The sequence below is a fragment of the Theobroma cacao genome, chromosome 2 (genome assembly GCF_053813885.1).
Source record: "Theobroma cacao isolate CCN51 chromosome 2, ASM5381388v1, whole genome shotgun sequence".
NCBI classification, from domain to species: Eukaryota; Viridiplantae; Streptophyta; class Magnoliopsida; order Malvales; family Malvaceae; genus Theobroma; species Theobroma cacao.
Genome location: NC_142640.1, coordinates 43,317,795 through 43,331,343, shown reverse-complemented (window position 1 = coordinate 43,331,343; position 13,549 = coordinate 43,317,795). Strand labels below are relative to the sequence as shown.

At 40.0% G+C, this 13,549-nt stretch overlaps 2 protein-coding genes and 1 non-coding gene across 3 annotated transcripts; all 3 read left to right on the top strand.

Moving 5' to 3' along the window:
• The first annotated feature begins 496 nt into the window (after positions 1-496).
• On the top strand, positions 497-2,092 carry LOC148764306 (uncharacterized). The gene is made up of 2 exons (XM_088803577.1): positions 497-1,597; positions 1,667-2,092. The coding sequence occupies exons 1-2, from the start codon at positions 497-499 to the stop codon at positions 2,090-2,092; spliced, it is 1,527 nt and encodes a 508-aa protein (XP_088659703.1).
• A 5,271-nt stretch (positions 2,093-7,363) lies between these two features.
• On the top strand, positions 7,364-7,437 carry TRNAV-AAC (transfer RNA valine (anticodon AAC)). The gene has a single exon. It is a non-coding gene; the product is annotated as a tRNA-Val (tRNA).
• A 375-nt stretch (positions 7,438-7,812) lies between these two features.
• On the top strand, positions 7,813-8,534 carry LOC18609619 (uncharacterized). Its single transcript, XM_007044818.3, has 2 exons — positions 7,813-8,205; positions 8,305-8,534. Exons 1-2 carry the CDS (start codon positions 7,883-7,885, stop codon positions 8,366-8,368), a joined length of 387 nt encoding a protein of 128 aa, XP_007044880.1. The 5' UTR covers positions 7,813-7,882; the 3' UTR covers positions 8,369-8,534.
• Positions 8,535-13,549: the final 5,015 nt, after the last annotated feature.

The window sequence follows — 13,549 nt, the reverse complement described above, 5'->3', positions numbered from 1 at the left end:
TGACACTTGGTATTAGAACGGTAATGGTAAACACAAGGTTTGGAGTGAGAACTGAGGGTGTTGCTTCCACCCCTGATACAAGGGAGACACGTTCGGGTAGGGTGAAGAGGAAGTCCATCTCGAGAGCCTCCTAGCCGCGGTGGAGTCTAGGCTATCCCACCAAGAGGAGCGTGTGACGGAGCTAGCTGACCTTTGCTAGGCGGAGGAGGCTCGGAGGGATGGGTGCGAGGAGCATTTGGCCGAGCTACGGGATGAGCTGCAGGCCGCTCTCAACGAGACCCTCAAGGCACTAACCCAACGTGATGCTAGGCGAGAGGTTGAGGCCGAGCAACTGCGACGTGAGATGAGCGAGCTATGGCACCAACTCGAAGTGTGCAAGGCACTCCTTGGTGGAGGATTCCTGGCCGTTCAACCGTCTAGCAAGGTGGACATCCCCAAACCGAAGGAGTTCAAGGGCCAGCGGAATGCCCAAGACTTCGACAATTTTGTGTGAGGGATGGAGCAATACTTCCGGGCCACCAACATTGCCGATGATGGTAAGAAAATCAACACTGCTTCGATGTATCTTACTGACTTGGCGTGTTTGTGGTGGTGCAAGAGCTGTGACAAGAGGCACGGTGGAGCTGCCATCTCGATGTGGGCTAACTTTGTGCGCGAGCTGAAGGCACAATTCTACCCCGAATACGCGCAAGATGAGGCGCGGGGCAAATTGAGATGCCGAACACAGCAAGGGGGAGTTCTGGAGTACGTGAGGGAGTTCACCGAACTCATGCTGCAGATTAGCGACCTAGGCGAGCGAGAGGCCCTGTTTTGTTTCCTTGATGGGCTGAGGCCGTGGGTAAGACAAGAGCTCCAGCGTCGAGGGGTCCAAGACATCATTGCTGCGATGGCTGCAGCAAAGTCCCTGGTTGAGTTTCGCAAGGGGGACACGGAGAAGGATACGGGGAAAGGTAAGGCCAAGGTGAATGCCACTGCCAAGCCACTGCCGAGGGGCACTACCAGCAGGCAAGGCAGCACGCGGGGTACTAGCCAAGGCAGCCGTGCGGAGGATAAGGGCAGGAGGCCCTTGACATGTTTTCTGTGTGACGGACCGCACGTGGTCCGAGACTGCCCCACTAGGGCCAAGCTATCTGTCATCATCCAAGAGAGGGAAAGTGAGGGGCAGCAGCAGCGAGATTTTTTGAGATTGGGCACCATGATGCTGGCAGCACTGAAACAACACAAACCGAGCCGTAGCAAGGGCTTGATGTTTACAGACATAATCGTGGCGAGAAAAAAATTGAATGCGCTGGTTGACACTAGAGCAAGCGATCTGTTTGCCTCTGTCGAGATAGCCAAAATGCTGAGGCTGGACACTAAGGCTAGGGCAGCACGCATCAAGATTGTCAACAACAAGGAGGTCCCCACCGTTGGCACCGCAAGCAATGTGGACGTGCGGCTAGGTGAGTGGGTCGGTAAGGAAACCATCGAAGTTATTCCTTTGGATGACTATGATTTTGTGATTGGTTTAGATTTCCTTGACCAAATAAATGGCATGGTTGTCCCATTCTTTAGCTGCATTGTGATCCTTGACTCGCGGGGTCAATGTGTGGTGCCAGTGAGGCGCAGGCAGCAATCCGCGACCACGATGCTGAGCACCATATAGCTAACAGATGGTGTGCGCAAGGGTGAGGAGACCTTTGTAGCCACGCTGTCCCTGAACGAGGGCGAGCAGAGCGAGGCAGCACCCGTGCCTAGTGAGGTAGCGAATGTGCTGGACCAATATGTGGAGACCATGTCGGCCAAGCTGCCAAGCTCCTTGCCACCTGAGTATGAGGTGGACCACAAGATTGAGCTTGTGCCGGGGGCACAGCCATTCGCGAGGGCACCTTACCGAATGGCACCCCCAAAGCTAGCTGAATTACAGTGGCAACTTACAGAATTGATCGAGGTGGGCTTTATTCGGCCAAGCAAAACACCTTATGGTACGCTTGTCCTCTTCCAGCGAAAGCACGATGGGACGCTGCGGTTGTGCATTGACTACCGAGCACTCAACAAGTTAGCCATCCGGAACTGCTATCTAATCCCTAACATCTCCGAGTTGTTCGACTAGCTAAGTGAGGCCCAAGTCTTCTCCAAACTTGACCTGCGGTCTAAGTACTACCAGGTGAGGATTGTCGAGGCAGACCAAGAAAAGACTGCCTGCGTGACACGCTATGGCAGCTTCGAATTTCAAGTCATGCCCTTTGGCTTAACCAATGCCCCCGCGACATTCTGCACGCTCATGAACAAGGTATTGTCATCGTTCCTTGACAAATTTGTGGTTGTATACCTTGATGATATTGTCGTCTATAGCAGGACCATGGAGAGCATGTGGGATACTTACGGGCTGTGTTTGAGCGCCTAAAGCAGCACCAGTTGTATGTCAAGCGGGAGAAGTGCTGCTTTGCTTAGTCGAAGATCCCCTTCCTCGGCCACATTATTGGGGGAGGCCGGATTAGAATGGATGCAACTAAGGTCCGAGCAATCAACAAGTGGGAGCAGCCCACTAGAGTGACCGAGTTACGGAGTTTCTTGGGGCTAGCCAACTACTATTGTAAGTTCGTACGGGGCTACTTAGACAACGTAGCACCCCTGACCGACTTACTGCGCAAGGATCGTGCATGGCGATGGAGTCCCGAGTGTGAGCGGGCGTTCCAACGGTTGAAGCAGGAGATGATCGAGGAGCCTGTGCTGTGCCTGCCAGACCCGAGTGTGCCGTATGAGGTGCACACTGATGCGTCGGACTATGCCATAGGCGGGGTACTCATGCAGCAAGGCCACTCGGTGGCGTACGAGAGTTGGAAGCTCAATGATATCGAACGACGCTACACGGCTCAGGAGAAGGAGATGACAGCGATAGTGCACTGCTTGAGGGTGTGGAGGCACTACTTGCTAGGGGCATGGTTCATGGTGAAGACGGACAACATAGCCAACAGCTTTTTCCAAACCCAAAAGAAGCTGACTCCCAAGCAAGCTAGGTGGCAAGTGTACTTGGCAGAATTTGACTTCACCATGGAGTACAAGCCAAGTGCCACCAATCGGGTTGCTGATGCACTAAGCCGCAGGGCAGAACTGGCTACCATCAGTCAGGCGCAGGATGAGTTGCTGGCCAGGATTTGGGCTGGGCTTGCGGGGGATGCCACAGCACAGGCCATTATCGAGTGCGCCAAGGAGGGAAAGACGCAACAGTTTTGGATGGATGGGGACTTGCTCATGGCCAAGGGAACTCGAGTCTATATGCCAATGACCGAGGGGCTACGCAAGGAGATAGTGCGGGAGCACCACGATTCCTTGTGGGTGGGACATCCAAGCACCGAGCGAACTAAGGCACTGATTGCGACACACTACTACTGGCCCAAGCTGTCCGAGGACGTCGAGGGCTATGTACGGACATGCTTGGTCTGCCAGCAAGACAAAGGCGAGCAACAGCAACCAGCAGGCTTGCTCGAGCCCTTAGAGCGACCTGACTGATCGTGGCAATCCGTATCCTTAGATTTTATTACTAACTTGCCTACTACTAACGGGTTTGGTGCCATAATGGTTGTGGTTGACAGGTTTAACAAGTATGGGATCTTTGTGCCGGTCACGCGAAAGTGCCCAGCTGAGGAGGCAGCTCGGGCATTCATGGCACATGTGGTCAAGCTGTGGGGTTTACCGAAGAGCCTAGTGAGCGACAAGGATGGGCGCTTCAAGGGCAAGTTTTGGACCGAGCTGTTCAAGCTGCTAGGGTCCAAGCTCTGCTTCTCTACTAGCTTTCACCCGCAGACGGATGGGCAGACGGAGTGGGTAAACCACCTGTTGGAGATCTACTTACGGCATTTCGTCTACATCAGCCAGTCGGATTGGGCCAAGTTGTTGGACGTTGCACAATTCAGCTACAACTTGCAGCAACAGGAGCCGATTGGGAAGAACCCATTTGAGTTGGTGATAGGGCAACAGCCGACGACCCCTGAGGCCTTAGTTAGTAGCTATACGGGGCCGACTCTAGCAACCTTTCGATATGCCCAAGAGTGGCATGAGCAGCGGGACTTGGTTAGGGCGAGCCTTGAGTGAGCCACCCAAAGATACAAGAAGTTGGCAGATAAGCACCGGCGGGACGTGAGCGTCAACGTAGGGGACTTGGTGTTGGTAAAGCTTCACTTGGTTCTCCGCCACGAAAAGTTGCACAAAGGGCTGGTTCGGAGGTACGAGGGGCCTTTCCCCATCGAGAAGAAAGTGGGTCGCACGACATACAAGCTGAAAATGCCGCCCAAGCCAAGGGTGCAACCGGTCTTCCACATGAGCATGCTAAAGCCATACCACGCAGACCCGGACTACCAAAGCAGGAACCACAGCCAGCGACATCCCATGGGGCATAAGGCATCGTTCGTGCAGGAAGTTGAGCAGATTCTGGCCGAGAGGGTTCTAAGGAAGAAATACCACCGCTCGCAACACCAATACCTAGTCCAGTGGAAGGGAATGCCAGCCAGCGAGACCAGTTGGGAGCCGGCCCAAGCACTGTGGCAATTCGAGGACCTGGTGAAGCAGTTGCACGACCAATAGACAACGAGGGCGTTGCCAGAATAGTTGGGGGAAAGTGTCACGCCCCTTTTGTGGAAGAAGGCGAGACAGCCCGATGGCAAGGGCTTGAGGCTCGGAAGTGGGCGAGCCAGCTCGAAGATGGGTGAACAACGAGGGCTGGAACCCATACTTAGCATCGAGAGGCTCGAATGCTGATGGGTAGACTGGGTGCACGAGCCAGCACGCAGACGGGGCGCACAGGAAATTGGCACGCAGCAGAGTTGGTAGACTGGGGCGTAGCAGGAGCACACGAACTGCCCAAGCAGACTGCAAGAAGTGCGGGAAGCACTGGCCAGCCCGAGGCCTACGGGGCAACCGTTGGCAACAGTGCCAGGGGTGCGTCAGAGGGGCCCAGCAGAGGCCAAAACAGCCCCTAGCCGTTGGGGACTGCCTTGTAACGGCTCCAAGGGGTCCTAAGCTATATAAACCCCTTAAGCCCCCTCATTTGAGACTAATGACTCTTGTATTGGAAATTTTCTCAATAAAAGCTCTCTCTTTGTTCTCTCATCACTCTTGTGCTTGCCATAATCGATCATAACTAACTAACTTGAGAAGACTGCTAGCCTTTCTAACCCCCTTTTAGCAAGGCAAAGGCTAGGCCACACGGGTCAGGAGAAAACTCTCGTGACACGCACACACACGGTTATAATCATCACACATATCAATTATCATGCACAACATATATATATATATATATATATATATATATATATATATATATATATCTCTACAAATATAGCAACATAATGTAGTAGTGCATGAATCCATAGTAGCCACATGTCACAACATTGAGTCAATTATCAAGAGCTTGTTCCCGGGCAAATTTTAGAGTAAAAACAAATAAAATTCTCAAATGATTCATTAACACACGTGAGCATTTTCTCAAAACATTTTGAAATACACGTTTACTCACCGGTATTAGTTGAGCCTTTAACCGACTTTAACTTCCCTAATAGTCCAATTGGAGCTGTGGAACTTCGTTAGAACCTATCATTACATTAGCATTACCAATTTGTCAATTCACATACTTATAAGGTCTAAAAGCTTTCTATTAGCTAGCTTCCACTTGCCATTTAAATGGCTATCTATTTTCACTACCCTAATCACTCCAAAATGAGTGGATAACCTCAACTACAAACATTCACAATTCCTTAAAATATCTACCAACACATGCTATCCATAATTAAAATAAATCATACTTATAGGTATATATTTATGAAAATTTTTAAAATGGACACCCATTACTCACCTTGGTAGCTTGAAACTTTGAAATTTTTTCTAATAAATTTTTCCAAGCTGTTATGGGAGCTTTCTCTCTCTAAACACCTAACTAGTGAGAGAAAGTATGAAAGTGAGATTTTTAAAGAGTTTTAAAGTGAGAGAGTGAAAGAGCACAAGGATTTCATGAAAAAGTGCATCGAGGCATGAAAATTGAAGCTAAAGAGAGAAAGTTATGAAGTTTTCATACCATGCTTCCATGGAGGGGAAACAAACGTGAGATGGAAGGAGGAAGAAGAAGAAGCTACTGGAAAGAAAAGATATTTATAGCTCATACTTATCCAACTCCCTTTGAAATTACGAAAATGCCCTTTAACAAGTTAACTTGTTCTTCTCTAATCCTTTGTGCAATTTTTATTATTCTTTTGACATTGGGACAATGTCCACAATGATCTAAACTACTCGAGTTTATGAAAATTTAAAATTTTGACTCGAGGTGCAAAATGATCATTTTGCCCCTATTGTGAAAATTATCGAAACTTCTAGTTTTCTTCGTGTTTTCATCATTACACATTATTTATTCGGTCTTATGCCTATTTAGACCTTAACATATCATAAAACCTTCTTCTAAGAGCTTTTTAGAAGAAATGACGAAACTACCCCTAACTCGTGTTATTGCGTCTATGCCTAGTTATGAGCCTATAGGGTTGAGGTCTCACAGTGTAGCTTTTTATTAAGGTTACGTTTAGTATATTGTTAGTAATGTGATCACCGGAAAGATAATTTTGCAGCGTTTGGTATAATATGAAAAAGTGATGATTGCATGGATTTGATTGTTGAGAAGATTACATTGTAGTGCTTGGTTTGAAAGGCTTTATTGAAAATGTAATATAAATTTACAAAATTATCCGTATGTATGATAATATAAAAATAAATAAACTTACATTTTTTAATGTAAAATTTTAAATTTTTAATTTTATTCGTAAAATAATAAATAATAACATGACAAAATAATATAATATTTTAATATTAATTATTAAAATATACAATCAATAAAACCCATATACAATAAAAAAAAGTAGTATCGGCAAAGAAAGTAGCAATTGTTGGGTAAGATGAAGGCTCCTCCAATCTTCTTTCATTAGATTGGAACATGAACATGACATCAATGGACTAATAACAATAGAGCATCTCCCATTGTCTTTCCTAGATGGAGGTAAGATTTTAGGTTTGAAAGGACAAAAATAAAAAGATTTTAAATTTGAAAGGATGAAAGTGAAAAATAAAGATTTGAAGGGATGAAATTATAAAATTTTTAAAAACTAAAAATAAAATTTTAAAATATAATTAAAAATATATAAATTTTTATAATTTTGAGGGGCTTACTACGCCCGCTCCCTCCTCTTCATTCTTCCCTATCGGATGCCGATGGCCCAACCTAGACTGTTGTCCTATTCTTATTATCGAAGAACCCATTTAGGCTTTTTGTGAAAAACAGAAAGAAGAATTCCTACTGTCAACAAAAATAAAAATAATTGGCTGTCTCAGCCAGAAAAAGTTACTTGGTGTCGTGGTGTAGTTGGTTATCACGTCAGTCTAACACACTGAAGGTCTCCGGTTCGAGTCCGGGCGATGCCAAAAATTATTCTTTATAAGAAATCTTATTTTAGTCATTGAAACAGTTTAGAATCCCAAAAATTTAATGGTCTTGTCCATCCAATTTCAATCCAGTCCAAAAATAAACAAAGCCCAGTATCCAGTCTATAAGAACATCTTCAATCGCGCGATGTCAGGTGAACGACCGGGCGACTCCCCGATTCCCTGACAAAATTATGTATATATATATATATATATATATATTGATCCTTCCTCCATGTTTCTTTTATTCTTCGTTCTCTGTTCTGTGACGTTTCGCTCTAACTTCTTTTTCTATTTCCTAATCATGACGCGGCTTTGCTTTTGCTGTAACTTGCTATTTAAACTGTGGTTGTGCTGGTGGCATAATTTCACTCATCAACATCATCTTCTCAATCTGTTTGGACTGAGAAGTTGAGCTACACAAGTTATAGCAACCCCATACAACATGGCACCTAGAAAGATGAAGCAGCAGGCGCTGAAACCAAAGATATTGAAGAAGAATTTGAAAGCGAGGCTCCAAGTGGAGCGACTGAAAGCAGAGACGGGAAAGATAAGAGAAGATCAAAAATGCATAAGAGAGAAACAAAGAGAACTAAGAGGACGGTTTGGAGAGATTGAAAGGCAATGCTATCAACTCAAAGAAGCAACTGAATTGATCGTGAAGCAAACTGCCCGCACTCAGATTAAGCTCGCTCTCATGTTCAAAATAATGAAAGCCCGCCGAGGTGGAGACTTTAAGGAAGCTGCTATGCTCACTCGCTTCCTTCGGTTCGTTTCTACAAGCCTAATTCTCTTGCTATATAACATATGTATTTTCATGTGATTGACGTTGGTATCTTACTGTTTCGACCATTTAATCATATGCAGTGTAATTGTTTCCAAGGAAAGAGCAAATGCAACCTCGGCTGAAGTCAAGAATGAACAGCCATAGAGAACTTCCCAAACATGCAGCGACTAAGGAGCCTTTAGTGCAGGCAAACATCAGAGCACTGAGCTTCTGATACTGTATACAAAGATGCTTTCTCTTAAGTGTGTATCGATGAAACTCTATAACTTGAAGGTTTTAAGTTTGGATTTTAATTGAAAAGATTGAAATTTGTAAATGTGAAATATCTGTCTTTATTCTACTGTTCAGAATGTAATGGATTTTTATAAATAATTAAAAAAAAGTATGTATATTACATATAAAATTTTTTTGTTAGAAGTTTGTTTAAGTCCTGTGTGTATGAATAGCCCTAGAGTATAATTACTTGAATAAGTCTCTGCTAAAAAGGCGTGAGCAGTTCATAATCATTAATGTTATGACATAGAAAATTAATACAAAATCATATCTATGTCAAAATTAAGAAGACCATAAACAAGTTTATCAGCATTTCAGTAAGGGACTATTTGAACATGTTATTGAATAAAACAAAATAAATGAAAGTCATTTAACATCAGAATCGAACTTAAACCATATCTAAAACATAAAATTAACGATAAAAAAGAGGTGATATGAAGAGGTTGATGAGAAAATAGTGAGGAGCAGGGGGGCGAAGCAAGTTAGATTCAAAAAGAAAGGGAGAAAATTTAGTAGAGGGAAGAGTAGTAGAAAAGACGAGAAAATTGGTATAAATTTCTATCAAATGGGGATTTTAAGAATAAGAATGAAGTGCTAATGAAAGACGTGAAGGTTGCTTGCTCAATTGAAAATAAATTGGGTTTCACTTGTGAGGAAGATGAGGATATGCTGCTAGCAGACATGATAAGGGAGGCAGCGGAAAGAGCTAAAGCTAAGAAAGGAACAGTAAAAGGACGCTTCAAATGACAAGAGACAGTTTTTTAAGATGAGATGTCCAGCTGATGTTGTTGGACGCGTGAAAGTGTTTCTGATGGGTTGGTGTTTGGCTTCAAAAGTGTTGTTTTGCATGAAAAAGTTTCAAGGAATTGAGCCAGATTGCCTGCTTGAAGATGGATGCATGAATGTTATCAGAGCTTTTGAGATAAGGGATGATTCCTAAATTGATATGTTCAGGTCAAGTGACGTCAACCATAAGTCTGTTTTTGGGTGGACCGTTTACTCCTGTTGGAGCTTTGCTTTTTCTGGATGTTGTAAGTCAAGGCAATAGGCTTGGATTATAGCTTTTTTTTTGTGTGTAATTTGTTACAATATTGGGTCTCTTTTTATTTGTGTGGTTTTGATGTTTGTTTTAGTATCAAGTTTTGAATTAGTTGGTAATTTGATAAATGGGTAAGTATATCTGAATTAGGATTAGGCAATTATTTGATGTATGGGATAAGCTTCTATTTATTCGGGGATTCGATTTCCACTATATATCACTTTTGTGTGGAGTAGTTTAGTCCTCTTATATGTGTATTATTCTTTTTTTTTTCAATTGCTTGACTTCTTATGTCATTAGAAGTTTTTTATTTATAAGATTTAAGATTTGTTATGACATATAAGTTTTTAAAATTAATGAAATTTTTATTTTTTTAAAAAATATATATAAAATTAACTATACCAAAGTCGGATTAAAACCGATCCCCTCCCGGAATAGAGCGTAAAAAGGAAGTTTTGTTGGATTCTATATATATAGTTACTACTTGCTTACAAGCAATTGGGTTTGTTTATATTTTGTAACTTATGTTGGAAGAACAATAAAGTGGGGTTTGGCTTGAACTAAGTTAGAGTTATTGGCGCGTAGAAGTTTTCTTCGGAAACAAAGCCGAACCAGTTTTTCATCGATCTTGCATTCAATTTTCTAAAATTGTCTGCCCCAAGGCCCTATCCCACGCCAGTCCCTATAGAGGACAAGAAACATAGAGGAGCGTAACGATCGAGGTGAAAGTTTGATTTGATGAGACTATAAAATGAAAGTTAAGTGTAATGGTTGAGACTTTTCCCGTCAAGTGCAATGAATTTAGTGAAAGTTTACCATATTATCTTTGGGTATAAAATAGGAAATAGTAGCTAAACTAAATGTATTTTTTATTACAATTAAACATATTCATTTTGAAATAATAATATGAACCTCTTCTTATAAAAATATGTAATTAATTATATTATAATTATTAGAATATCTACAATCTTTTTTATTTGTCTCTCGCACATGTGCTTTTTATTTCAATAATGTGTATTATCTTATTATAATAAAACACATGTTCCATTACAATGTAATTTTTAGAATATTTACAAAACATTTTATATATTTTGTACTGTGTATAATAATATATACATCTTATTATAATCATACATAGTTGAATAAAACTTTTTTAATATTAGTAGTCTATTTAAAATACAGATTTTTTTTTACCATTTGGCTTGAATTAAATTATACTCAAACACCTCAGTTTATTCGGATGAGTTTATCATAGATATTTATTTATTTTTAACTTAATTAGTTTTTTTTGACGTAGTTAATTTTGTTTTCTTAAAATAAATCACATTTTAAAAATTTTTTTTCATCCAATTAAATTCTCATTTTGGCCCACCTATCCTTATTGTTAGGCTTATTTTCAGTTTAGGTTTATTTTTATATTAATTTAAATTTTAGTCCAATTAAGATTTAGACCGTATAAATTTAGATAGCCTAAAATGAATTGCCATAAAATATAAAGGTATAGCAGCTAAGAAAGCTTGTAAGGTGTCTAAATATTTTTAAATAAGTTCTTATTTTTTATTTGTATTTAATCAAGTTTTGTATATTTTTTTGTGACAAATAAACCTTTATTATTAACAGTTGGTTAACTATTATAAGTTAAATTGACACGTTATTTTATGCTACATAGATTGACATGGCATATTGACTTGTTGTCACATCCTATTTTGTGGTGGAATTTGACTAGTGCAAGGACTTAATGGGCATAGCCCATTACGTCCAAGCAAGCCTCATTCTATTCATTCATTAGACATTCATAATCATGTGCGAAAACATACATTCAATCATCCATACGCATACATTGTAATCTCATGCATGCAACCATAGGTAACATATTATAGTTATGAAACTTCTCAATATAAACAATGTAAGTGCAATAATCTCATATATCATCAGAGTGCCATAATCTCATACACAATATTATATAAATATTTATCAACACCCTCGAGTGTCCATATAGGCTCTCGAGCCACATTTGCACATTTATGCATGACATTGACTACATCATCATAAACATGTTTATTATCCATTTAAACATAAACATAAATAAAGATCGACTCGTCAGTAGAACATAATCTGATTGAATGGATCATTGATCTGTATATTAAACACTTACCAATGAAAAATGAACGAATCATGTCTCTGTGACACTAGTTGTTAGTAAGAGAGTGCTATCACTGATCTGCAATAAAAGTAAATGGAGAAAAATAACGAGTGAGTCACTAAAACTTTGTAAGTAGAAACGAGAAAGGAAAGAAGCCAAATTGGGAGTTTTTTGTAACCATGCATTTGTAAATACATATGATTCATAAATCTTTCCTTCATTTCCATAATAATAATGAAACATAGCATTTAAACTCAATTTAAATATCATATCATGGAAAACAAGTTTGCATAAACCATTGGAAACCTTTTGCCTTTGAAAATCTTTTGGAAAACACTTGAAAACTCATTTCTGGAAAGAATACATCGATATATTTGGGAATATATCGATACATTTTACACAGAATGCCTTCTGTCTAAAATGTATCGATACATGTTATTCATGTATCAATACTTAAGGCACATAACCCACTTTTTTGGGTAAAGTTCTACATATAACCACTTTATATGTCTTATCATCTCTTAGGACCATTTATTAGGCTAAGATTCAGTTTAATCAAGCCTACATTCATTTCGTACTAGTGTATATAATATCAACCATACTCATTCAGCATATTAAACACCTTTAAATATGTATATCAATAATCATTTTCAATACGCATAGCATAGACTCATAAGCATAAAATCGTAAACTTTCTAATAAACCATAAACATTTCTTAGCAATGATTGGTCCTCGCCCCATTTAAGCGAATAGTGATTTAATCCTCAGTACCTAGGATTCTAGTGCATTTTTCTGAATGGCATATCGACTTCACCCACAATCTTTAAGTGGTTGTTCTTCAATTTCTACCCACATAAGTATACGTATCGCAAAGATAATATAGAAATGAGTAGAGTGTCGATCCCATAGAGAATTGAATTAATCTTTATTATTAACTACTAAAATTAACACACCTTAATTTTATCTAAACAATTAAAATTAAAAAGAAAAATTGAAACTAATAAACTAATAATTAAAACTAATATATTAGTAAAATTACTTCTAGTGATTACCAGACCTAAGATTATGATATCCTTTAATACTTCATCTGAATATTGTCTCTCTCTTTTAACTCAATTTAATGGATTAAGTTGCTAACCTAGAGTCCTAAATTATTTACAAGTCTCTGTCGAGTTTCTCATAAAAATACCCCTCTCAATTAATTTACTATATATCTATGCAAATTATATTGAAGAAAGATTCATTAAGTTCGTACTCTAATTTTGGCTACGTATGGCTTATAGGTGTATGTCTACCCCATATGCAAATCAAACCACCTAATCAACTAAGTGTATTCGATCATACGCTATTCTATTCTAGATTTACCTAGATCTCCTTCGTCAAGGTTTAACCTAGGTTTCCAATTCAACTAATTGGTGGCCAGTCAATCAAAAGCATTAAGAATAGAATAAAATAAACAACTTAAATCTATCAAATATAAGTAAAAAAGATATAAATAATTTAGACTACATATTGAGTTCAATCATAATCTTAGATTAATAAATTAGTTCCCTATTAAGTTACACATCATCATTGAATAAAGTTTAAACATTCAAATCAAATTAAGAAAAATAAGAAAATAACAAAAAGATAGAAAAACCCAAGAATTGTATTCTTGATCTCCAAATCTCCTTGAATCCTTCAAATTCTTCTTACCTTTAATAACTTTGTGGCTTGACTCCCTATTGTTAATCTAGCCTTTTTTTTTTTTATCTTTTTTCTCTCCTCAAAGTCCTCGAAAAGGTTATTTTTATAAGGCTTTGAAGTTAGGCCAAGTTCGGTGAAGAAAGAGGTCAATTTCAACTGGAATTTCCTCATCATACTACATGG

Bases quoted from the DNA above. Each gene is read 5' to 3' on its own strand.
- LOC18609619 (XM_007044818.3), top strand. From the start codon at position 7,883: ATGGCACCTAGAAAGATGAAGCAGCAGGCGCTGAAACCAAAGATATTG. The intron at 8,206-8,304 runs GTTCGTTTCTAC...AATCATATGCAG, and splicing joins ATGCTCACTCGCTTCCTTCG to TGTAATTGTTTCCAAGGAAA.
- LOC148764306 (XM_088803577.1), top strand. From the start codon at position 497: ATGGAGCAATACTTCCGGGCCACCAACATTGCCGATGATGGTAAGAAA. The intron at 1,598-1,666 runs GTGAGGCGCAGG...GGTGTGCGCAAG, and splicing joins GGGGTCAATGTGTGGTGCCA to GGTGAGGAGACCTTTGTAGC.